Source organism: Trypanosoma cruzi, genomic scaffold (genome assembly GCF_000209065.1).
Source record: "Trypanosoma cruzi strain CL Brener 1047053516313 genomic scaffold, whole genome shotgun sequence".
NCBI classification, from domain to species: domain Eukaryota; phylum Euglenozoa; class Kinetoplastea; order Trypanosomatida; family Trypanosomatidae; genus Trypanosoma; species Trypanosoma cruzi.
In genome coordinates this window covers 116,069-138,307 of record NW_001849516.1, presented here as the reverse complement: position 1 = coordinate 138,307, position 22,239 = coordinate 116,069, and the positions used below count along the sequence as shown (strand labels likewise).

The 22,239-nt window shown below is 48.8% G+C and overlaps 7 protein-coding genes across 7 annotated transcripts, besides 35 other annotated features; all 7 read right to left on the bottom strand.

Moving 5' to 3' along the window:
• Positions 1–1,411: part of a sequence feature (areas merged during assembly that could not be assigned to a particular haplotype. This can correspond to areas where the two haplotypes were merged or to regions with more than two copies in the genome that were merged during assembly.) that runs on past the window's edge.
• Positions 75–94: a microsatellite.
• Tc00.1047053504105.130 (calcium channel protein, putative) lies at positions 264–8,441 on the bottom strand (the record flags this gene model as incomplete). The annotated part of the gene is made up of 1 exon (XM_814606.1): positions 264–8,441. One exon carries the CDS (start codon positions 8,439–8,441, stop codon positions 264–266), a length of 8,178 nt encoding a protein of 2,725 aa, XP_819699.1.
• Positions 1,412–2,192: a sequence feature (areas merged during assembly that could not be assigned to a particular haplotype. This can correspond to areas where the two haplotypes were merged or to regions with more than two copies in the genome that were merged during assembly.).
• Positions 2,193–3,989: a sequence feature (areas merged during assembly that could not be assigned to a particular haplotype. This can correspond to areas where the two haplotypes were merged or to regions with more than two copies in the genome that were merged during assembly.).
• Positions 3,676–3,705: a microsatellite.
• Positions 3,990–4,039: a sequence feature (areas merged during assembly that could not be assigned to a particular haplotype. This can correspond to areas where the two haplotypes were merged or to regions with more than two copies in the genome that were merged during assembly.).
• Positions 4,040–6,656: a sequence feature (areas merged during assembly that could not be assigned to a particular haplotype. This can correspond to areas where the two haplotypes were merged or to regions with more than two copies in the genome that were merged during assembly.).
• Positions 6,657–6,726: a sequence feature (areas merged during assembly that could not be assigned to a particular haplotype. This can correspond to areas where the two haplotypes were merged or to regions with more than two copies in the genome that were merged during assembly.).
• Positions 6,727–10,742: a sequence feature (areas merged during assembly that could not be assigned to a particular haplotype. This can correspond to areas where the two haplotypes were merged or to regions with more than two copies in the genome that were merged during assembly.).
• Positions 8,622–8,651: a microsatellite.
• Positions 9,016–9,044: a microsatellite.
• Positions 9,354–9,397: a sequence feature (CT-rich).
• Positions 9,408–9,436: a microsatellite.
• Positions 9,571–9,612: a microsatellite.
• Positions 9,703–9,745: a sequence feature (T-rich).
• On the bottom strand, positions 9,901–12,450 carry Tc00.1047053504105.120 (hypothetical protein, conserved; the record flags this gene model as incomplete). The annotated part of the gene is made up of 1 exon (XM_814605.1): positions 9,901–12,450. One exon carries the CDS (start codon positions 12,448–12,450, stop codon positions 9,901–9,903), a length of 2,550 nt encoding a protein of 849 aa, XP_819698.1.
• Positions 10,743–10,841: a sequence feature (areas merged during assembly that could not be assigned to a particular haplotype. This can correspond to areas where the two haplotypes were merged or to regions with more than two copies in the genome that were merged during assembly.).
• Positions 10,842–11,280: a sequence feature (areas merged during assembly that could not be assigned to a particular haplotype. This can correspond to areas where the two haplotypes were merged or to regions with more than two copies in the genome that were merged during assembly.).
• Positions 11,281–11,668: a sequence feature (areas merged during assembly that could not be assigned to a particular haplotype. This can correspond to areas where the two haplotypes were merged or to regions with more than two copies in the genome that were merged during assembly.).
• Positions 11,669–14,987: a sequence feature (areas merged during assembly that could not be assigned to a particular haplotype. This can correspond to areas where the two haplotypes were merged or to regions with more than two copies in the genome that were merged during assembly.).
• Positions 12,916–15,141, bottom strand: Tc00.1047053504105.110 (hypothetical protein, conserved; the record flags this gene model as incomplete). The annotated part of the gene is made up of 1 exon (XM_814604.1): positions 12,916–15,141. The coding sequence occupies one exon, from the start codon at positions 15,139–15,141 to the stop codon at positions 12,916–12,918; it is 2,226 nt and encodes a 741-aa protein (XP_819697.1).
• Positions 14,988–15,643: a sequence feature (areas merged during assembly that could not be assigned to a particular haplotype. This can correspond to areas where the two haplotypes were merged or to regions with more than two copies in the genome that were merged during assembly.).
• Positions 15,190–15,217: a microsatellite.
• Positions 15,342–15,374: a sequence feature (CT-rich).
• Positions 15,633–15,707: a sequence feature (T-rich).
• Positions 15,644–16,826: a sequence feature (areas merged during assembly that could not be assigned to a particular haplotype. This can correspond to areas where the two haplotypes were merged or to regions with more than two copies in the genome that were merged during assembly.).
• Positions 15,794–15,821: a microsatellite.
• Positions 16,005–16,074: a sequence feature (T-rich).
• Positions 16,415–16,457: a sequence feature (T-rich).
• Tc00.1047053504105.100 (uncharacterized protein) lies at positions 16,549–18,111 on the bottom strand (the record flags this gene model as incomplete). Its single annotated transcript, XM_814603.1, has 1 exon — positions 16,549–18,111. One exon carries the CDS (start codon positions 18,109–18,111, stop codon positions 16,549–16,551), a length of 1,563 nt encoding a protein of 520 aa, XP_819696.1.
• Positions 16,826–16,863: a microsatellite.
• Positions 16,827–16,896: a sequence feature (areas merged during assembly that could not be assigned to a particular haplotype. This can correspond to areas where the two haplotypes were merged or to regions with more than two copies in the genome that were merged during assembly.).
• Positions 16,897–18,273: a sequence feature (areas merged during assembly that could not be assigned to a particular haplotype. This can correspond to areas where the two haplotypes were merged or to regions with more than two copies in the genome that were merged during assembly.).
• Positions 18,274–18,302: a sequence feature (areas merged during assembly that could not be assigned to a particular haplotype. This can correspond to areas where the two haplotypes were merged or to regions with more than two copies in the genome that were merged during assembly.).
• Positions 18,303–20,640: a sequence feature (areas merged during assembly that could not be assigned to a particular haplotype. This can correspond to areas where the two haplotypes were merged or to regions with more than two copies in the genome that were merged during assembly.).
• Tc00.1047053504105.94 (ribosomal protein S25, putative) lies at positions 18,645–18,977 on the bottom strand (the record flags this gene model as incomplete). The annotated part of the gene is made up of 1 exon (XM_814621.1): positions 18,645–18,977. One exon carries the CDS (start codon positions 18,975–18,977, stop codon positions 18,645–18,647), a length of 333 nt encoding a protein of 110 aa, XP_819714.1.
• Positions 19,462–19,974, bottom strand: Tc00.1047053504105.87 (hypothetical protein, conserved; the record flags this gene model as incomplete). Its single annotated transcript, XM_814620.1, has 1 exon — positions 19,462–19,974. One exon carries the CDS (start codon positions 19,972–19,974, stop codon positions 19,462–19,464), a length of 513 nt encoding a protein of 170 aa, XP_819713.1.
• Positions 20,080–20,113: a microsatellite.
• Tc00.1047053504105.80 (hypothetical protein, conserved) lies at positions 20,416–21,969 on the bottom strand (the record flags this gene model as incomplete). Its single annotated transcript, XM_814602.1, has 1 exon — positions 20,416–21,969. The coding sequence occupies one exon, from the start codon at positions 21,967–21,969 to the stop codon at positions 20,416–20,418; it is 1,554 nt and encodes a 517-aa protein (XP_819695.1).
• Positions 20,641–22,026: a sequence feature (areas merged during assembly that could not be assigned to a particular haplotype. This can correspond to areas where the two haplotypes were merged or to regions with more than two copies in the genome that were merged during assembly.).
• Positions 22,027–22,239: part of a sequence feature (areas merged during assembly that could not be assigned to a particular haplotype. This can correspond to areas where the two haplotypes were merged or to regions with more than two copies in the genome that were merged during assembly.) that runs on past the window's edge.

The window sequence follows — 22,239 nt, the reverse complement described above, 5'->3', positions numbered from 1 at the left end:
CTTTTCTTTTTCCTCGTCATTTTGAAGCCCACAAAATAATATTATCATTTTAACCTCGAAAAACAAGCACACACAATAAATAAATAAATAAATAGAAGAATGTAGAAAACCAAAAAAAAAAAAAAATCAATCACGCAGCAAGATGCTAATATTTCTTCAGCTCATTTTGTGTGTCTTTTTTTGCAATCAAAGGGGTCCCAAATACATTACGTCGGTTTTTTTCTTTTCTTCTTTTCTTTCCCCCCGCCCTAGTTGATTTTCTTCTACACGTTGCCATCCAGACCTTCTGAGGATGGGGGTGCCGTCGCCTTTGTTGGGGAAGCACCGCCGCCCGCACCGGTGTGATTCGCGGAAGAAAGCGTCCCTGCGCCGGCCCCACTCATGCGGCGGCCCATCTCATTCTGCAGCCATTCGCTGGGGTCCGTTCCAAGCGGTGGTTGGTAATCGATGCTTTGGTTACGCTGTGCGGTGGAGCGTGGAGCTGGTGGTACAGACGGCTGTCGGTCCATTGGGTCCTGCTGTTGTTGTTGTTGGCGTTCTTCTTCCTTACGGCGAAGTTTATCGGAGCGGGTCTCGTGACGGCGGACGGCATGAGGCACATCCGGACCAAAACGCTTCTCCTTCTCATCGATAGCCGGCTGGTAAAGTCCCGGCAGACGTGCGGCCGGTGCTGGTTTGCCAGAACTTTCGTTGCTATCCGTTGTCATTGACTCAGAGCGGCCGGCGGCAGCGAAGGCAGCGGCCGCCGTGACATCGGCAGCATTCTTCTGCTTTTTCTCTTCATTGGTACTCTCATTCAAGAGACCCCGACGGGCGGCTTCATTGCGCGGGTCCTCATCTTCCAGGGAAACGTCACCAAAGCCATAATCTTTGTACGGCAGGCCAAGTTCATCACAGATACGGCGAGCCTCGCGCCAACAATTAGCCCGCATTTCATGCAACTTGCGGCATGCCTTGTCACGGCGGTAGGCGGCCTGCACATAACTTGCCGCAAAGTGCTGCGCGGCCGTTGCGCTACTGTGGTGCACCAACACAGTCGGCAAGGCGCGGAGGGAGCTTTCAGAGAGTCGCCACACCGCCTCAAATTTGACACCGTCATCTATCTCGTCTTCACTAAATGCCATTGCGAGGACACGGCGGGCAAGTGGCAACAGGACCTCATAGTAATGAACCTTACCACCGTGATCGGGGATGTCGTACTCACGCAGAAGACGCAACAACTCGGCACGGTTTTTCCGCGAACTAAGACCCAGCGGTGGTCGCAATGCCTCCAGCAACTCTGGTAATTTCCTCGTCCGTAACAAGAGCGTCGCGTTAGGGTCACGTGCCGACCACAGGTCACGAAATCGACGTAGATCATTTATGCGTGCCACACTCGCCTTCATGCGTACCACTGTCACGTAATGATCCACGACAACCGCCAGGTACAAATTAACAATCATGAGGGCAAAGCAAATGACAATGGGCACATAAAACACCGGTGCCCAATTCGTCGTTTTACAGTCAGATATTGGGCAATTATTTCCATCGGACATACTGGATCGCAGCATCGAGACCCAATCTTCTAGCGTGGCCAGCCTAAAAATCATCATAAGAGCATTGGGAAACGTCCGGAAGTTGTTGTATGTATCGTCAATGTATTGCCCAGCAACGGGAACCACAGGACCAATAAAATGCATGCCAAGTACTGCAAATACAAAAACGGCAAGCGCCAAAATCAACGTGACATTCACAAGAGAAGATGCAGAGAGCAACAATGCTTCGTGCAGTAAATGGAGATGGTGTCGCACAGGCACAAGAAAGTCTACAAGTTTTAACATACGACCAAGATGTAAAAGACGAAGCGTATTGACATTGAACGGCACATGATTTCCGACCGTCGTGTTCAGGCCAATCTGAAGGTAGGAAAGAGATGTGACAAACACTTGAAAACAAAATGAATAGCGTGAAAACGCACGTAAACCATGCGCGGTGAGTTTCATGAGTATTTCCAGTGTAAAAAAAGCCACCCACAAGTGCTCCAGTATATCCAGGGCCTTCTCCTGCCTCGAGCTGTTGCCATACCAATACAGTGACATGGTGATCATGTTACAAAGAAGTATGCCGGCCATCACCAACTCAAACGCGGGATGGATCACAATTCGGTGTAGGAAGCGCGAAAGGCAATTACCCAACGGTACAAGCTCTACACGGGGTCTGAGACGTAGAATCATGCGTTGCATACGTAACCAGAGTTGGTGCTCAAATGTAATATCCGTAACACCCTCCGCGGCATTCTTAGCGAGCAGATAGCAGTAAATGAGCGAGGCAACAAAGAGTGAGAACAAGACGAAATGTGAAACGTAATAATACGCAACAAAAAACAGGCCCTTGGATGGGTGGCGGTTGTAAATGGGCTCAAACTCCATCGACCACCCGTCCACGCCGGTGTAGATGACGTCTAGCCACCGGGATCCCGTGCTCACCTCAAACATTGTCAGTAAACTTTCATAGAAATTGTCAAAGTTGCGCTGCGGCCCAAGCCACATGGCACCCGCTTCCTCACATGAGGTTTTGTTGGAAAACGCGTGGGAGGTGCAGCTGTGTGTTAGACCCATAAACAGACGCAAGGCGAGAATAGACCACACAATATAGTTCAACAAGAACAACAGCAAGACATTCACCAATGTGGGCACAGAGTCCCACATGGTCAGTGCGAGCTTCGAGAGTTCCTTGTTGAAGCGACAGTATCTCATTGGTCCAAGAATACGGAAGCATCGCATCACTTTTAGAAAACGAAAGTGCGAGTACTTAGGCGCAATGGCAATAAGTGAGATAATAGTAATAAAGCAGTCAAATGTATTCCATCGGTGCCAAAAGTACGCCACGTGACAGTCAAGAACAACACCCATGCTGATCCACTTGAGCACCATTTCCACCGCAAATATTATGGCAAAGATGTCATCAAGAATGTGCAATGCCAAATACTTCTTCGAGGTACGGTCCTCATCCTCCGGGCTGTAGAAGCAGAGACAAATGGAAGCCGCAAAAATAACGGCAAGAATAAACCATTCGAACCATTTGGACTCCACAATAGCCGTTAAGAAACGACGCGCCGGATGACTGGGAGAAAAAATAAAAAATGACCGATCACGCCATGAACGATGAAAAGAGCTGTGAGTGGCAACTCGCTCTTGTGTTTTCTGATGAGCAAGGATATAGGCGAGGGTGGCACGCCCCACCTGTTCCTCCCCAAGATGTAAACCAATCAACCATTGCTGCAATTGTAATGCCTCAAGCGTACGATCCCACGTGCGGTATTCCCTTAATTCAATATCAGCGCAGGAAAGATATTCAATGCTCTCAAAGAGTAACATGCCACAGCTCCAGGCCTGTCCAAGAACAGTTTCTACGGCCTCCCGCGTCGGTGGTCCCCCTAACTCCTTCTGTAAACGAACATATCCTATAATGGTATTTAAAACCAACTGTCGTGAACTGCGCACTGCGGCCATATGACAATGTTCGGCGTGCAATTCGTCCGCCGTGCGCTGTTGAACATTTGGCGGGGCCCGCAAAGGGATCTGCTTATGTACATTACAGTCCAGACAGCGTTCAAAGACACGGCGGTGACGTCCCACCATGATATGCTTATAGCGTAGACGTGGACCAGGAAGAAGGACGTGCTCGTAAACAACCCCACCACTACCACCACCACCACCACCACCATCCACGACAGAGTTTTCAGGATCTCCATTCTCCTCATTTTCACTGCTTTGTTGATAATTTTCCATCGCCTCTCCATTTTTTTTTTCGCCGGATTTATCGTATCCCAAGGTGGTAAAGTAACCAGTGACACTTGAATGATGTTCATTGGGCAAGTTACTGGAGCCATGCACTCCATATAAACCTGACGCTCGCCCTCCAATTTGGTGGGAAAGGCCTTCAGTCTCTGCTGCTGTATCGGCAACAGAACCATTGCTATTATGTAATGCCTGGTCAGATGGAGTCGACGTAACGGGCAAAAAATGCGCACCATTCAATTCTTCGGCAACGCCCCGATACGGTGTTGCAGGAACGGCACTGTAGCGTCGAGCAAACCGTAGCTGGGCGTTTTCTGCCTGAAACCGAGAAATAGGTGCTTGCGCAGGATGTGGGGGAGGCTCATCAAATGTACTCGGCATACTCATTTGCCGCTGAAGCTGACCGCCAACGTTGACAAACTGCGGGGCCAACATCAAAGGGGGAGCGGACGATGGCATCCCATACGATGCCACGTTTCCATTCGTGCTGAAACTGTCAGAAAATATCGTTTGAGGGTCCGCGGAGAAGCCACGCCGTGTCATGCTTTCTCTAGTGAAGCGTTCCTTTGCTTCAGCAATACGAAGTTGCCGACGCATGTCTTGATTGAGGTGAAATACTTCATCAGGTGCCACGTCGCGTCGCTCAAACCCACCATGAATGTGTTTAAACGACCGCCACACTGTAAAATCAAACCAATGCAGGCGCGGCCCTCCACGGTTTTGATGACCACCTTTACTCGTTGTATGCAAAACATAATCTTCCCGCTCTTCTTGTTGTTGCCAGGCCCATGCAAAGACGGCGATGAATAAATAACGGAATATAAACGCCACAAAAACAACCGCCAAAAAGTATATGATCGTGTATCCACCACGGACCCGCATACCGTCCCACGACAGGTACAACCACTCGTCACGAACGTACGAAAACGCCTGTGCGACGGCAAACGTGGCATGTGAAAAGGTGTCAAAGAAGCCAATTGTTGCGTAATCGTCATTCTGAGTCGTTAGTCTACCAAAGCGTCCCCCAAAAAAACTCATGCCCGTCAAAATCCACATAAACATGTACACAGAGAAAAGGATTAGTGCATAGACAATATCCTGAAATCCAAGGAGAAACACTCGTGTTACCCGTCGCATTGGAGCGAATGGTGCAATGCGAAAAAGTCGTAGAAACCGTACCCAATTCAGCACCGTGATTGTGTTGGAGTGACCAAAGCCCAATTCAAAGAAGCCAATGACGGTAACAATCACGCAAATCACGTTGATGAAATCACATACAAAGGGACCTGGTCCCAATACAATAAAACGAATGATAAGCTCCAGCATGAACAATGAAGTGAAACACACACCCGCGATAAAGAGACCGTCTTCCCAATAAACAGGCTGTCCATAGTGACGCGATGCATTAAATACGCCATTGGCAAAAACGAGAAAAAGCATTATACCACTAAATAAGGTAACAGGTGCGTTCTCAACAATATTTTTTGCCATGCGTATGGGTGAAAGTTTTCCAAGGTACTCTTGATCTTCATTCGCAGGCTCTTCCGGTTCACTGTAATCATCCGTGCCGTCGTCTTCAATACGATTGTTTTTAAGAATCAATTTCCCTCGACGTGCTCTTTTTTGACGCAGTTTACGAAGGGCAGCTTCCTCATACTTGTTCACGTAGTTAAGTGGCAGTAAACCAAAGCGGGTTTGCATCCGTCTATGCTCCCAGAGATATTGTGTAAGAATACGAGGGCATCCCTCGGTAAACATATGAAGAATGTTGCGTATGATTCCCCAACTCTGTCCAAATGTTTTGGCGTAGCGGAAGTCACCACCTTCGGGATCGTGAATGAGAATTTCCTGTGACTGTGCTACTCCACCTGCCGAGCCATTTAAGGCGGCGGCTGCCGCGGTACTTGTGCGAAGCGAGGTAGAAGCGCCACTGGTGTTGCCTCGCGTTGTCGCAGATCGACGATTTGGAATGACCCCGGCAGACTCCCGTATGGTAATAATATCACTTCCCATTTCGTCCCCATGGCCCACACCGCGTCTCATTGGATGCGAATGCGACAAATGTGAAGAGTTCATATTATTGTTTGTGCTTCCATCAACCCCTCGTGAGCCACGGGTGAGACCGCCTTGGAGAGTCGTGTCGTCCGCTTCCTCTGCTTGTTGATAATACTTTAGGAACTGCAATCGCTCCTGTTCATTCTCCAGGCGTACGGCCAGAGGCAACCTGGTGCCGTGCGCTGCGCCAATCGTGTAGGTAAGAGGGTGGTGCTGCACCGTCCCCACACGCCCACCGAGCGCAAAGTCCCCGCCCCCCATATTATTTGTCGTATTCGTGGATACGGAAGACATTTCAAAATTTCCATTCGTGTGATCCGTCTCCTTCTTATCAACTTTAAAAATCACACGACGTCTCCTCTCACCCTGCTCTGCAATGTCGCGTTGCCGTGTAAGAGAGAGATGCAACTGCACCCGTTGCTCGTCCGTCCATTTGGTGCGCTTCTTGGCGGCACCGCTGGAACCAGTGACGACGGACGTGTTACGTTCGCTATTTCGCGAATTGAAAGATCCACTTTCCGGAAATTTCCCATTGCTGCTGGCAGAGTTAACGCGCAGCGTCGGATAGCTAGTATCCTCCGGAGCAGCCTCGGCAAGATGACCTCGTAACCGCCCACATTCGTCACGCTCTACAAAGTCCCGCAGTTTGATGGCCTCCGTCAAGCGTTGTCGCTGCTCCAGCAGCATGGCGTCAAAGAGTTCCAGTTGTTTCTGTTCAAAAAGACGGCTGGTTTTCTCAATCTTCTCAATAAAAACACCAATGAAAAGGCCTGGAATGAGCCAGGCGCATAAAAGAATGGTGAAGAAGTAGTACAAGAACGCCAGTGTTGTCACCGCATCGTTGGTCTCCTGCAGTAGGCTCGTCCACCCCTGAAAAGTCATAATTTGAAACGTCGAAAGCAGCGCATGCCCCACGTCATCAAAGCTGCGAAAGTCATAATTTGGATTTGGAAATCCATCCGAAATACAAATATATCCGGGGTCACATACATGACCCCAATAGAACCAGTAGTGCCCCGTTGCCTCTGGTCGGCAAAGCTGCGAAGTCGCAGCACCTGTCAGGGAGTTCACGCACCGATAATGCAGCACCCCGCGGAATAGCTGCAATCCCAACAAGGCAAAGAAAAAGAGTGCGTACACAAGAATAATGGAAGTCTGAAACAGCTTACATGTAGACCGCAAAACAGATTTGGCAATAATTTTCATCCGAATCGGTAATGGAAGATAAGTACAGGCCTTGATAATGCGAATAAGGCGAAAAGCTGTAAAATTCCATAGATCCCTCCATTGAGTGCAATTCATGATCATCAGCACAAAAACCGCTGTGTCAAGCCAATGCCACGGAGATCGAAAGTATGCACGTGAATGAAGAATACACCCGGATGCAAACAGCCGTGCTATAATCTCAATACCGTAAAGAATCGTGTAAAGAAAATCTGCAAAAACCATAAAGTCCGGTTTTTCAAACTCCGGTGCCCCATAGCGCGACCAGGAGGCGGTAAAAATGGAGTACCCAAGTATGATCAGTAGAATCATCAACTCCATAAGCCAATGGTGCAACACATTATACGTCACAACACGTGCCTTCATACCTGCTGGAAATACAAAAAAGGAAGAATGATGCAGCGCAATGGCACGCCGGTGAACTTGGTACATCCAGCCTGCATTTTCTCGGTTTTTGTCCTCTAATTCCTGCGGTGTCCGTCCACCTGTGAGGGCACGCAGGTTCAGTGTATCATAAACAGAGCGTACAGCACGCTCCCGAAAGATGTCTTTTTGCAGACGGCGTGGGTCCTCCTCCAGCACGGAAGAACCCGATGAAAAGAAGGAATCATCTTCAGTATACTCCGCAAGTCGATCGAAAAGCAGAGCTTCTTCATACATAGCATTGTCGTCACGACCATTTCCCACAATGGCACCCGGATTAAACTCCACAAAGAAACGTTCGACAGGGCGAGTCTGCGTTGGCAATGGACAAAGTACCTCTACTGTTTCCTCGCCAGAAATGGCACTTTGTGGTCGAGTGCCTTGTTGGCTCGCAGGTGTCATTGTCTTGCGCGATCTTGCCGATGAAGTACCCGCGCGATCCGTTGTTTTCCTTGAAGGTGTATGTTGTCGTTGCTGGCGCAGCTGCTCCTGTTGTGATATTGGCGACAGAGGATTTATCGTCGCGTGAAAAGTTGGGAGCCCGCCGGCGGCACTACTTTGGCCATCTCCATTCTCAGCCGCCCCTGATGCTTCGGTAGGTTGAGTCGTTGAGGAATTCATCGGCAGCCGCGGTGGTGGGGAGGGTCGAGCCCCGGGCTGCGCCTCAGTCCCGTCCAATGTTCGGTGTTGCAACGGCGTCAGACGCCCCATAGGTGGATGACCTGGCGCAGGCACGGACCCCGTTCCCGTTAGCGGAGGCTGCGAGGCGGCTCCCTTTACCGGTGGAAGCGGTAGAGGAAGATGAGGACGTCCCGTACTTGTTGGTGGAGCAACGCCACCAATAATAACGCGACTGCTGGTGTTACTTTGGCTACCAGACGCGGGGAGCCGTTGCTGCGTATGGGCGTTTGGCACGCCGATGTTTGAGTCCACTGGATACGCTGGAGGCACACCACTCATGTTGACAAATGAAGGAAAAAAATCGTATGATGACTATGGGGGAAAAGAGCGCCACACCCCCTTTCCTTTTCCTCCCGCGTGTACGCAACGCTGCTTGTACCGGTATTACCGCAGACAAAAAGGGCTTAGAAGAAGACCGCCAAAAACTCCTCCCGCTTCCCACAAAACGATGATGAAAATTAATGATAATAATAATAATAATAATAACAAAAGAGGATGACAAATTCGGCCTCTCTCTTTCTTTTTATTCTTCTTTCAAAAGAATGGCCTCTCCACTCCCCTTCCGCTCTCTAAATAATACACAAATGACACGATGAACCGGCCGGCTGCGAGAAATAAGTTGCTCCGCCGTCAAACGTCACCCACCACGCTGAAGAAGAAAAATTCACTTCTGGGGAAGCTGCTGTGATATGAAAACGATCAAACAGAAGGAAAAACGCCGAGGGGGTAGTACTATAAGACAGGAAACAACGTCCCAACTCTTCCCCGTCCTTCCACGCAAACAAAAAGGCCGAGACTGACGGATTCTTGTTTTTTTTTTTGTTTCGCTCGCGGGTCTTTTCCTCCTCCTTACAAAAAAAAAAAAAAAAAAAAAAAAAAAAACACCGCTCCTGTCTCCTTCCTCCTCTACAGTTAACAAAACGTTTCTGTCAGTGCCCTTGACTCTTCTCTCCTCTCACTGCCCTCCACCCCCTGTTGCTCTTTACCGCGGCAAGGATACTCTCACGGTAGCAAAGGGATAAATCTCCCCTCCCTCCCACCCCCAAAAAAGAAACAAGAAAAGGACGTCAACAACGAGAAAATAATAATAATAATAATCAGCTGGTCTACGTGCGGCGTTACGCGCGCACTCTATATACTGTTACCACCCTTCTGGGGACCGTGACTAAAAAAGAAAACAACATTGTCAAGAGAAGAAGAAGAAAAAAGAAAAAAAAAAGGCCAAGAAGAGGCAGTAAACCCAGCAATAGAATAAAAATAAAATAAAATAAAATCCGACCACGTATTGCAACACGCATAAACACACACACGCACAGAAAGAGAGAAAATAAAACGCAACGAATACGCATTTCGTTGTTTTTTTTTTTTTTTACTTTCAAAGCCCATACATACCCAGACTAAAAGAGCGATATATGTATGTATGTATGTATGTATGTATGTATGTATATATATTTATGTAAACGCAATCGCTAAAATAAAACGGTGCTAAAAGCTTTCAAAATAAATAAATAAAAAGTACGCACACACACACACACACACTAAAAAAAAAAAAAAAAAAAAAGGCGGGAAAAAAAGCAAAAAAATCACGCCAGAAATTTTCATTTCAAATTTCCTTTTTTCCTCCTTCCACTCGGTGTGCACGTATATTTTTCTCCTCTCTACAAGCATATGCATCTTTTTGTTCCTCCTTTTTTTCTTTTTTTCTTCTTCTATCGTTATCCTACTAGATACCCCCTTGTCACTGAAGGCCGGTTGCCGCTAATTTAGCCATCATCTCCTCCTGTATCTTTGCAAAAGTGTTTGGCTTTATGGTAGAGAGGGAAGCGGAAGAAGGGCTCATTCCCATCGCAAAATGCGTGTGGAGAGGAGTGGAGTCCATGTTGAAGGAGCAAGCAGGGTCAGAAGATGACGCAATCCACGGTCCATGCTGCTCCTGTTGTTGTTGCTGGGAATATAGTGCCATGAGCTGCTGTTGTTGCGCCAAAAGTAGTTGAAGTTGAGAAAGCCTTTCGGGATTTGGGTTATTTTGCATGTTAGACATGAAAGCCTGTAGTTGCTGCTGCGTTTCCAACAGCATTGCAGGCAATGAATTATTGTCTGCTGAGGACAGGGGCAAGGAAAGAGCGGAAAAGTCATTCGGCAAAACAATACCACCCCTCTCACTTTGCACCATCCCGCTTTCCCCCGCAGTGGAAGTCGCACCAAATAACGGCGACAAGGGTCTCTCTGCCGACGTTGAATTTGTGTGAGCTGTAGGAGCGTCCTGTTTTGCTAGGAACGGAAAAGATGGCTCGCGTTGTTGTTGTTGTATGGGTGGTGATGTAAACTGTGCTGCGTCACGTGGTCGATCCTCCATGAGAAAGTCAAACGCTGTTGCATTGCTGTTCTGAGTATTCACGGTTCCAGTGTCGGTGAATGCATGAGATAATGGTGGTGTTTTTGTTCTGTAGAATTCCAAAGCAGTCGTCGATTTGTCTGTGGCGGGTCCACCAAAAAGATCATCCAGCGCATTCCCTGCGCCAGCCGTCTTATGGCCATTACCATTGCTACTCATCACCGGAGAAGCTTTTAAGAAGCCAAACGAAGATGCCTCTTTGCCCATGTTGCCGGTATGGCTGTTATCAACAAAGGAATTTTCATCCGTGCTTTTTTGAGACTCCTCATTGAGAGACATTGGCGCACGCTTCCTCAATTTCGTCTTTTCTTTTGCGCTCCGGTGACCCACACGAACAGACATCCCACTCATGTTCGCCACCGCGCTCCCTGCAACTTCACTTTCTGCTGCCGTCGTCTTCACTGTGGAAACCGGCGCCGACCACAAGAAAGACTGCGTAGTGCTCCCCTCACTCTTGAACTGTTGTGCCTCCGTAAAGGGCAAGAGAGTGGAAGCACCACCCGTGCTTGGGGCAACAAACGCGCCGCCAGAAACGTCAGTCCCCGGTAGGCCAAGAATCCCCAAAACACGCTGTGCACGCTCCCGCAGCGTTGCCTGCACGACAAAAACATTTCGCTGAACGTCTTCTGGATTTTCAAGAAAGTAACGCAAAACTCCTTGCCGCATTGTCGCTGCCGTCTCCGCATCGTCAACATGTGGTTGAAGAAGCGCCTCCAACGCCACGAGCGCGTTCAGTCGCCGCTGCCACGGATGTTTCTGTGCAAGTTGTGAATCAAGCGCCTCGGCAAGCTCCTCCCAGCATTCCTCTAATTCACCCTTTTCCTCGTAGGCACCTCTTCCTTGTATCATTTCTGTGCCTATTCTACGGCACTCCTCGACAAAAGCGTGCAGCTCAACCCGTTGGGGTGTGCTTTTCATCTGACAGAGCCGTTGCACAGTTGCTTGAAAGGGGGTGAGCTGCTGCTGAGGCAGAAGAAACTGAGAATGAGAATTTCCCTCGTTTTTTTCGCTCGATGTCGGTTTTTCTTCATCCTTTTGTACATTCTCCACAAATTTAAAATCACCGCTCCCCGATCCCCTTGACAGAGGAAAAGGAACATTGGTGCCCAATTCGACTGGCTGGAAACCGCCTGCGTCCACTTCAGAGGAAGACACCACAGAAGCTCCGGTGGTACTGAGCCTAAGCGCATTTTCGTACAACTGATCCTTTGCGCTCTTGTACATCATATTCGGCTCCGTGTTATACAGTAAACCAAATCCACTTTTTGCCTTCTCCGATAGGGATGAGAGCACACGGCGTGTCTTGCTAGTATTTGCATCCATCATCTGTTTTGCCATGTGCTCCGCCCATTTGTTCGTCATGGGCATCGGTGCAATGTTGCCACCGTACATACCCATGGGCCTTTCCACCATCCCCCTCGTTACTGCATAGCCCGTCGTGAAGGATGACTGACCCGTCGTCGTGCTTCCTTTGCCGTTGCCGTTGTTCCCGTACCCCATCTCTATCTGCTGCCCCTCCTTGCGATTTGTAAATATGGCCTCTATGGCCTCTCTTGCAGATTGACGAACCTTCTCATTGAGGCTATCGCCGTATTTTAAATCTGGCTTCCCACGGTAGTTTGCAAATGTTTTTAGAGTTTCGGTCCGAGAGTTCTTCTTCAACTCCCTCTGAAAATCACTGTGTCCCGTTTCGCACATTGTTTTTATAATGCGCAGCACTTTGTACAGCGCATGTACGCCCGTATTTGGCTTCAGTTTATCAAATAAAGCATCAATAAACTTCATTTGTGTATTGTAGTCCTTGAATGTCCATTGTGCCATCTCGCGATATATGTACCCTGGTGTCGGCTCCTCGCTATCGACAACAGCACGCTTGAATAGACTCCGGTCCATCTCCCCCTATCCTACTTCCTTTATAGCTCAGCGAAAAAGGGACTGTACTTGACAATCTGTTTCCTTTCCCCCTCGTTGGGTTATTTACCTTCTGTGTGAAACGTTCAGAGAAGATCTATATGGGTGACGGCAAAAAAGACATGTAAAAAGGTTTATTTATTCCCATTTGTATATATTATGTATGCATGTCACACAAGGACACCATTTCCCTCTTTTTTCAACGAAAAAAAAAAAAAGAAACATTTGGCGGGTTGTGAGGGAGCCCCCAGAAACAAAATAAATCCTCGTGCCATGAGAAGTAATAAACCCCAAAATGACACACGCACAAAAATACAAATAAAACAAACAAACAACAAATAAATTTAAAAAGCCACCACCACCATCACCACAACGACGACAACAATAACGGCTCTCAGGGGGGAGGAAGGGGAGACATCTCTCGTACTCTAAATGCGTATTTAATTTTTATTCCCTGCGAAGTGCCTGCAGCAACGCACCTTGCTGCGCCACAAAGCCTTCCATCATCTGTCGTAATTGTTCTATCTGATTCCTCTGTTGCTGCTGCTGTGCATCCCACTGTTTCTGCAGCTCCTGTGTTAAGACGACGCTGTGCTCATGCGCTAATTGAACTTCTGCCGCTAGCCGTGCACAGGTCTCCTCAAGATGAGTCAAACGATCGTTTGTGCGTTGTTCTACTTGTCTTCTATGTGACGGGGACGAGACCATATGGCAGTTGGACGGTGCTGATCCATTAGTGCAATATTCCTCGTATTCCTCGTCACATGTCCTTCCAACATACTCCACAACACTCATCTCATCGTCAATCTCACTCGACCTCGCTGCTGCACCGCAGTCCCGGGCTCGTACAGACTCCATGGGAGGCAATTCAGAGGCATGTGATTTTTGGTAGCTTCCTTTTTCTCCTGCCTTTCCCTTCCCCCTTCTCTCTTTGTTATCTTCTTCCTCGTCATCTGAAAGTTGAGGCGGCTTTGAAAGAGGATATCGCCGCTCGCCCTCCTCGCGGGTAAATGCCAATGATTTTCTAACCTCACTCTCTTGTTCATCATGTGTGGTCCACTGTTGATGATGATGATGATGATTTCTATTATCCACCTCTCTCTCGCTCCTCGTGCGGACATTTTCCTCCGAATATGAGGATGCCACTGCCGCCGCTGCTGGTGTTGCGGCGGGACGAGAAGACGGCTGAAAGAGTGGTGGCTTCCGAGAAGAAGAGGATGAGGAGAATTGCGAATGGACGATAGAGGAGGGCATATGTCTTTGTGGCTTCGATAACGTTTGTGTGCTGCTCTGATTCGGAAGTGAGGATGGACTGACATGTTCACGGTTCTCCGATGACTCCATCAAAGAACAAAGACCACTGAACCCGGGCACATCTCTTGGCGTTGTTTCTGGAATGATTCCCGCGGGGTTGGAGGTGGACGCCGCCACCCGCGTGGTTTCTACAGGCCTTTTCGATATCTGTGGGCCTCCCCGCACACTCTCTGGTGCATAAAGGTGAATATTCGGATAATTTGCATACGCCGGCGACACACGCGGCAAACCCGAACGCCAGACCATGACAATCCCATCCTGTCCCGCAGTGGTAAAGCATGTTCCATCATCAGAAAAACGGGCGGTAGATACCGCCCCCTCATGTGCATTTAATGTACAGTACAGGTACCCCTCCTTCAGGTCCCACATCTTTACTGCGCCATCCGCAGATGCGGAAAGCAGCCAACTTCCAGTAGGCGCAAAACAAACCTCGTTTACTCCTCCATCATGCGCGTCGTAATGCTGCAGCAGTTGGTTCCTACGGAGGTCAAAAACATTGATAGTGTGATCTGCCGATCCTGTTGCCAGCGAACAGCCGTCTGGGTGAAAATCAACCGACCGCACGGATCCAGTGTGTTCATAAAAGGTATGTGTCGGTCGTCTTGAGCGGGGATCCCAAACTTGCACCGTCCGATCGTCCCCTCCACTTGCAACAAGCGAAATATGAGTTGGAAGGACTCCATTGTCATGAGCACCACCGCCCGACACGGCGACAGTTCGTACCCAATTCTGGTGCCCGCCTGTGAAACCGCAGACAAATTTGTTCCCGCCGCCTTTGACACACGTCGCGGAGGAGGCGTAGTTAAGGTCCCAGCACTTCACGGACTTGTCGTCCCCCGCCGTGTAAAGATGGTCATCGTGCGGGGCGATCGCAATTGACCTCACCGGACCCCCGTGCGCTCGCCAATGACAGCAATTCTCGGGGCTATTGTCATTTGTAAATGGCGCCGTCAATCCGCCACTCCGCCGAAGAGATGGCAACCACAGACGGACAAAACCGTCGTGGCCGGCGCTGGCAATCAGATGGGCATGCGGGCTCCATGCACAGTCGTAGACGGGGCCGCGGTGCCCGGTAAACCGCAGAGCCCGAACAGTGGGTTTCGCGCTCCACAAGAACACAAGCCCATCAGCACCGGAAGAGAAGGCGTATGTCGGTATCCCATCACTCGTGTCACCACGTCGTTCGAGCAATGACGAGGCAGACGGCTGAAACCCTGCAGCCAAAACGCCACTCCGATGACCGCGAAACGTTAACACCAGCGACGGACGAAACGGTTGCAAATTGAGCGGGTCAGTCGCCTCCACAAGTGTGCCCGACTGCCTCGCAACACTGTCGCTGCTCCTCTTCGCAGACAACATTGCAGAGCCCGGACCAGACACGTATGCGCAAGGCAAAAGCAATTCTATCACACACACACACGCACACACACACACAGACCCTCCCTATCCTTTCCCTCTTTGTATGCACTGATGCACGGGATACACTTGTATTCGCTAGTGAGCCTCCTCCTCCCAACCCCCTCGGCAAGAAGTACCGCGTTCCAACCACACAAACTCCTAGGGAGGGAGAGAGAGAAAGAGAGAGAAAAAGAAAAGCGGGAGAAAATACACAACAACACCGATAAAAGAAAAAAAATAAACTGTGCGTAATAGGCGCCCCCTCTTCCACACTCCAATCGTGCCGTGTGTATTTCCGTGTGAAGAAGGGAGAGATCCATTGGGGAATTGACGCGTATTGCCACAACAAGAGAAGAAAAAAAAAAAAAAAAATGAGGCAGAAACGCAAAACACATAATATATTCACATTTAAAAGAGTGTAAAAATCAATAAAAATAAACTTGGCCCATTTCAAAGATAGACCAAAAAATAAAAAATAAAAAAATAAAATATAATATAAAAATAAGTACAGACATATTAACAAAAATGTAAGCGTTGTGAGATATGCCCGTTGAGAAACATATAAAGTGCTCCCCCTCATTGGCACCAATATTTCAATGCCGCAGAAACAGACAATAATAATAATAATAATAATAATAATAGCATGCCCAGAAGCACACATACACACATGCTCGTATTCACATACACATAGACGCACAGGCGGACAGACGGAAGCCTACAAATTGAGGGAAAATGTCGCCCCACTCTCCCTTTTCTCTCACACCCTTCTATTTATTCACACATGTGCACATCACCAGCCGGATGATCTTCCCACTGCTCTGATCAATAAAAAAAAAAGAAAAAAAAAATGATACGTAAAAATGCACACAAAACATAAACAATAATAATAATAATTTTATTCTCAAAAAATATTTATTCCACTTCAATGCATGCAAAGTACATATTTATTTCTATACGCCTTCTTTTTCGATATTGCCCTTGTTGATGCCTCATCAAAGACACGCACCGCTCTCAGCTTTGGCAGGTGCCTCCCACTCCACAAATGGCACACTCAAATCGACGCGAAAACAAACAAAAATAAATAAATAACTCATTATCACTGCCACCAGGCAGAGGCTAAATATTCCTTTTATATTATTCGCCTAATTCAGAGAAGAAAAGGAGACGGTCGATAGAAATCAACCAAAGATGAAAGCGAAGAATGCAAAATCAATGCACCGCTTTTTCCTTTACCAAAAAAAAAAGAAAAAAAAAAAAAAGGAAAAAGGGAAAAGAAATATCAGGCATGATTACACCAAAATGGGAAACCAAAGGCACAGCCGCAACGGCTTCAATACTCATGAGCCGGCTTTGCAGGTAGATCCAGCACTACAGCGGAGAGTTGGAGCGCGCCCCCAAGCCCCGGATCACCTTTCCGGAAAGATCTGAGGAGCGACGAAAGTTTTCAACGGAGAGTGAAGGGATGTCACCCTCCTCAAAAAAATTGTTGTACGTCACGCAGTAAGCACAACCGGCCGCATTGAAGTCCGGGGAGTATTTTTCAAGCCTTCCACCATTTACGGGGACCTCGCCCCGTTTACTATTATTTACACACAAACGCAAACTAGAGGAACGGCAATTGGCATCATCACTGTTCTTCTTGTCGCTGCTATTACTGCTACTACTACTGCTACTGTTACGACTGATATTTCCATCCCACCTCTCGCAATTAATGCGACTGTCACACGTGAAGGAAGAATTTCGTTTCAAGAGGGATCCCTGCCCTTTTTCAGTTGTGGGTAGGTCTTGCACAGAACAGTGAAGACCCGGAGACGACACCGCCGTACTGCCCCGCTTGGATTTTGAGCGAAGGTCCGATAACGTGCGTGTGAGCATGGCACTACTCTTTCGTCCGGGCGCCGTCACAAAACTTTCCGCAACAGTGCCTCGAGCGGATTGCTGCCTTTCCAACAGATTCTGTTCTTCATTCAGATTTTCGGATGCATTCACAGTTGTCCTCGTTGAAGTGAGAGCATAAGAACGAATATAGTGCGAAGAATCCGTGCGCGGCAATTCCACGGCACGCGCATCCCCCTCATTTTCAGCCCGGTAATTTGGGCAGGTGTATCGCAGTTTATTTTCATCCATAGAACGGGGTTTACTGCGCTTGTCCAGAGAGGCATCCCGTGTATTCTCCCTTGAGGGCATCGACTTCAAATTCATCAGTGCCATCTCCTCCAATCCATTTGTAGGGGAGCTAAAGGAGGACAGTTGTTGCGGACGCAACCATGGGCGGACATACGGTGCAATAATGCTCTCCTCCATGACATTAGGCGTCAAACCATTGCTTGATTTCTTTGATATTCCACCGGTTCCCTCTGAAGATCCAGCATCATCAGCACGCATGTCACAAACAGTATGCATTCCAAAGCGTTTAAAGATGCGGCGCCCATTCCCTGCTCCCTGCAAAGTCATCGATGACAAAGAGAAAGAGTGCTGCGGGGACAAAGTTGCAGTACTTTTCGGAGGTGTTTTGGGCATATGGGGCGCTAGCGGGACATTTGGCAAAACCACCTCTTCGACTGGTTGCACGGAAGAAACATCGTTGTAGCGGCGTTGCCGAAGGTCCTGAGGACCTTTCGCGACGTCGAGCGATATCCGTGGGGAGTAGTTCGCGCCGCTAAGAAGCACCGGGTCCTGCTGGCCACCATTCAACTGCGGCCTTCTTGAGAACAGGGCGGGGGGCGACAGGCCACACCCCTCCTGCGTGCTGACACTCGGAGAATTGCTCTTCTTGAGCGGCATCGCGTTTGATTCCAACTGTAGCGAAAGGGACGGCGACTGTTTTGCGGGCATCTCAGTCCCCGTCTTTGCTGCGGAAAAATCGCCGAGAAGCTCCCGTAAAAACACGCGTTGCGCATCCTGAGGCGGGCGAGAGCGCGTGCGCTCCATCTACAAACTTACAGCCAAGAAAGGCGGTGGATCAAGTAAACTGCTGGTGCAGCGCCCACGAAAAAACTGACGCTAAAAAGAAAAAAAAGGGACGTTTTTGCAGAAACGGGCCCCCGTTGAAACTCTTCACGTGCGTAGCGACTATATATTTGGCATGGGAGACAACAATGAAAGAAAGACAACACGTGCATAAAGGGGAAACAGAAATGAAGAAAGAAAAAAAGGGACAGATGGGCGGTAAGACGTCAGTCCGCGCCCTCCCGTCCCTCACACCCCGCACGCAAGAAAAAAAAAGAAGGGAAGCCGACGGCAACCCTCCTGCAACGGATGCGTGTTTCTGTTTGTTTACCAAAACAAAACAAACAAACAAAACAAAAAGAACATACAAATAAAAATTCCTCAAACACCGCAGTAGTAATTGAATAAATGAATAAAGAGATGGCTCAAGCATTCACAACAATCTTTCAATGTTGACAGTAATGACATGAGATTTCACTAATGCACTTTATCCTCTCACATTCCGCGCCACTCTTTTAGACTCGGCTGTACAGGCGGAACTTGCTGCTGCAGGAGACAAGCTTGATCAGCTTCTGTCTGCAGAGGTGCTGCAGGCCCTTGGCGGCGAGGGCGACGGAGATCTTCAGGCGATCGCTGATGATAGATGGCGTGATCACTTTGTACTTGGGCACCTCGCTGAGAAGTTTGTCCATCGTCTCCTTGTCGAACACAACGGCGTTCTGCAGAGCCTCACGTGTGCGACCCTTCGACCACTTCTTTGCGGCTTTCTTGGCGCCCTTGTTCATGTTCTCCATCTTGCCCTTCTTGGGCGCCGGCTTGGTGGGCTTCGCGTTCTTCTTTGGTGGCATCCTTGAAATACTTCTACCGGGTGATCTACGAAAAATCGTCAGAGAAAGAGAGAAAAACAACAACAACAAATCAACGTATGCAGCAAAATACCGGATGGCGCATGGGAAAAGAAAAGCGTGCAGGAGCAGAAGGAAAAGGGACGAAAAGGCCACTGCGGGTGTGCTGTGGAATACTGTCATATCCTACATGAAGGGAGGGAGTGAAAAGCACGCAAAAGTACAAACCGACATATCACGCAACGCAATGAAGACATCACGTTGGAAGAAGAAGGGAAAAAAAGCAAAGAAAAACAATCCCAGCAGAGACAAGGTGCACCAACAGGATCACATGCACAGACATCCCCCGCGGCAGAAAAAAAAGGGGCGGCGTAGGAAAACGCGGCGAAACAAAAAAACAGTATATTCCACATCAAAACCGCCTTTGATGCCCGCTTCATGTAAACACAGATAAGAATCACGGAATAGAGCCTCATCTTCTCTGCAGTCAAGTGCGCATTCCCTTTGGCACGCCACCGCTCTCCTTTGATAAACGGTCATTCTCGTCATCGGACGCCTCATTGAACCCAAACACTTCCTTGTTTCCAAGCCCAATAATCATCTCCCGTGCCTGCGTCTCACCAAATAACTCACTTAACTCATCAAAGCTCTTTTGACTCGCCCAGCCATATCGCTTGTGCATTGCGCGATACTTCTTTACGGCAATCATGTCCTGCAGTTGGCGAAGTGTCCAACGGCCGCGTGCAAGACGACGTGCAAACTCGGGTGTGCCCGGAGCTACTACAGGTGGAGCAGTAAACCCCTCTTGTACCCTTGCGCGATATGTTGCAGTGGAACTCAAGGAACAGGCACGTCCTGGCGATGATAATGTCTTTGTTCGGACCTGAGCGGAAGAGATGGCCATCCCCAATTCCGCTGCAACCGGAACGCTGCTAAAGGAGGCAAACGCAGGGGCAAGCAACATAAATTCCAGGTAAAGCCTTGCGACACGTGGGTGCATGCGCCCTCTTCTGCACGAATAAACCGCAGTCAAAATTGCACGCAATCCTAAAAAAAAAAAAAAAACACGTCTACGCACGCACTATTTCTCCTCCTTCCTTTACGCAAAATAAAAAAAAATAAATAAAAATAAAAATAAATAAACAAACAGTACGGCTGAAAAATATATTTGGCAGCATTTCCCCATGCATCTCCCTTCAAACTTTCCCCCTTTCGATGACTCATCACATACCCAAAAAAAAAAAAAAACTCTGCAAAAATCATCACTCTGTTTTCCTCCGCCCTTTTTTTTTTTTGCAGACTTCTGTAAACGAACGACCGGAAAAAAGTCCTGCCTTCTTCCTCTCTCGCCATGAGTCCCAATAAAACATAAATGAGGGGAAATACCACAACGCGGGTGAAGCGATGAAGCAAAAGTCCTCCCACGCGGCCTTCTTCAGGCTCACTGCTCCATGAGACGGGTCTCAACCGCCCAGCGGAGTAGCGCAATTGTTTTAGCGAGAGGGGGCGGCGAGCACTCAGCCCCGGAACCCAAATCGACGGCGGGATTGCCTTTGGCATCAGAACATGCAGTCTGTGGCTTCTCATCCCCTTGATGATTCGCCAGCAGCCGATGTACCTCTGCAACAAAAACTCGGTTCCGCGAAGTTCGCACAATGTGGGCAAGACTGTCAGCAATACTCTGGGCCAACAGCGACCATGACTGGTGCACGGGATTGGATACCGCTGCTGCTGAGAGGGTTGACGCTCCTTCTTCCTCTCCTTCCTCCTCATCCGTCACGCCCTCGACCCCACCTGACATCGACGTCAATCGTCGTCTGAAGCAGTCAATGTTCTCCGCTGCAAGGCGGGACAGGGCGCCCATAACTGTCTTCGCAACGCAGCTCGGGAACCCTTGCAAAAAGCCATTGTCAACACTTGACCCAATGGGGGTATCACCGTAAACTGCACGGCACCACAGTTCAAAGGGAGCGTCTACAATGACAGTAATGCTCTGCGCACTCCGTGCGTCAAGGGAACCCTCCAAGTAAAAACTACACCCAAGCTGCTCGCGCAATCCACACACATCATGGCTACTGTCCTTCTCCATTTGCATAGGACGAGACCACACTGCTTCCCATGAAATCCTCGGTAAAATGTACGCTTCGCTGAAGCGAGACAACAATGGAAAGAATGACTCCTTTTCAACCAACCTGTCTGTTTTCAATCGCTCACTTTTCAAAGTCGACTGTCGCCGTCGCTTTCTTCCCTCTTCAGATGTTAGTAAACGAGAAGAGGAGGGGGTGAGAGAGCAAATATCACCGTCTGCGGCATGAAGCAACAACACCGCTGTATTTCGCCCCCCTCGTGGTCCCAATGGGATGTTGGCATTTAAAAGTATTGCTACTCGTACCAACTGTTCAGCCGCGAAATCACCGTCACTGTAGACGACACTTCCTTCCGCAGGACTTGACATCATCGTCGTGCTGTGCGTTGCTCCGAGAAGCCCATCGCGTCCCCTGTCCCAGATGAGGTTCGGAACATACGGCAGAAGTGAGACACAGAGACGAGTTGGGAAGCCCGTCAATGCCGAGCAAACAGCTAACCGGCGCTGTAACTCTGTACACCATCTTGCGCAGAGTGAATTTCGCGGCAACTTGAGTGGAAGGGAGGGCGAAGCCTCCGGCGCTGCGTCTGTTGGATGCAGGAAAGTGATGTGATATGTGAAGACACTGCCGTCGCACTTGGAGTTTTTTTCGCACTGAAATCGGTTCCGCAAATCAGGCTGCCATGTCAGAGTGCTCGTTAGTCGTGCCTCAACCACAATAAGGGCAGTGAGAGAAGAAGAGAAAGATGCCGCCGCCCCCACATGTGTTTCCTCCGCTGCAGAGAGCAGCTCCACGGTGTGAATATGGTGTAGACGGACAAGACGTACAATGTCTGCTTCAAAGACGTCTGCAGTTGTGGTGACTGTCGACACGGTTGCTGTCGCCGCCGCTGATCTTGCGCCGGGCATCGCAAAAAAAAAAAAAAAAAACCCTTTAATTTGTCTCTGATTTATATGTTTCCGCTCCCGTCATGATCACAAAACAGAGGAAGAGATGATTTATCACAATTGATAGAAACAGAAGAAAAAATAAAAACGCACTTCATGAAAAATCCATTCAGTACGCAAAAGCCCACATTAACTCATTTCTTTCCCTCTTTCTTTCGGGTTCTCTCCTTTCCTTTTCTCCCTTCGCTTTTTCACCTTCCGTACTGCATGCGCACTATACAGAAAAGGAAA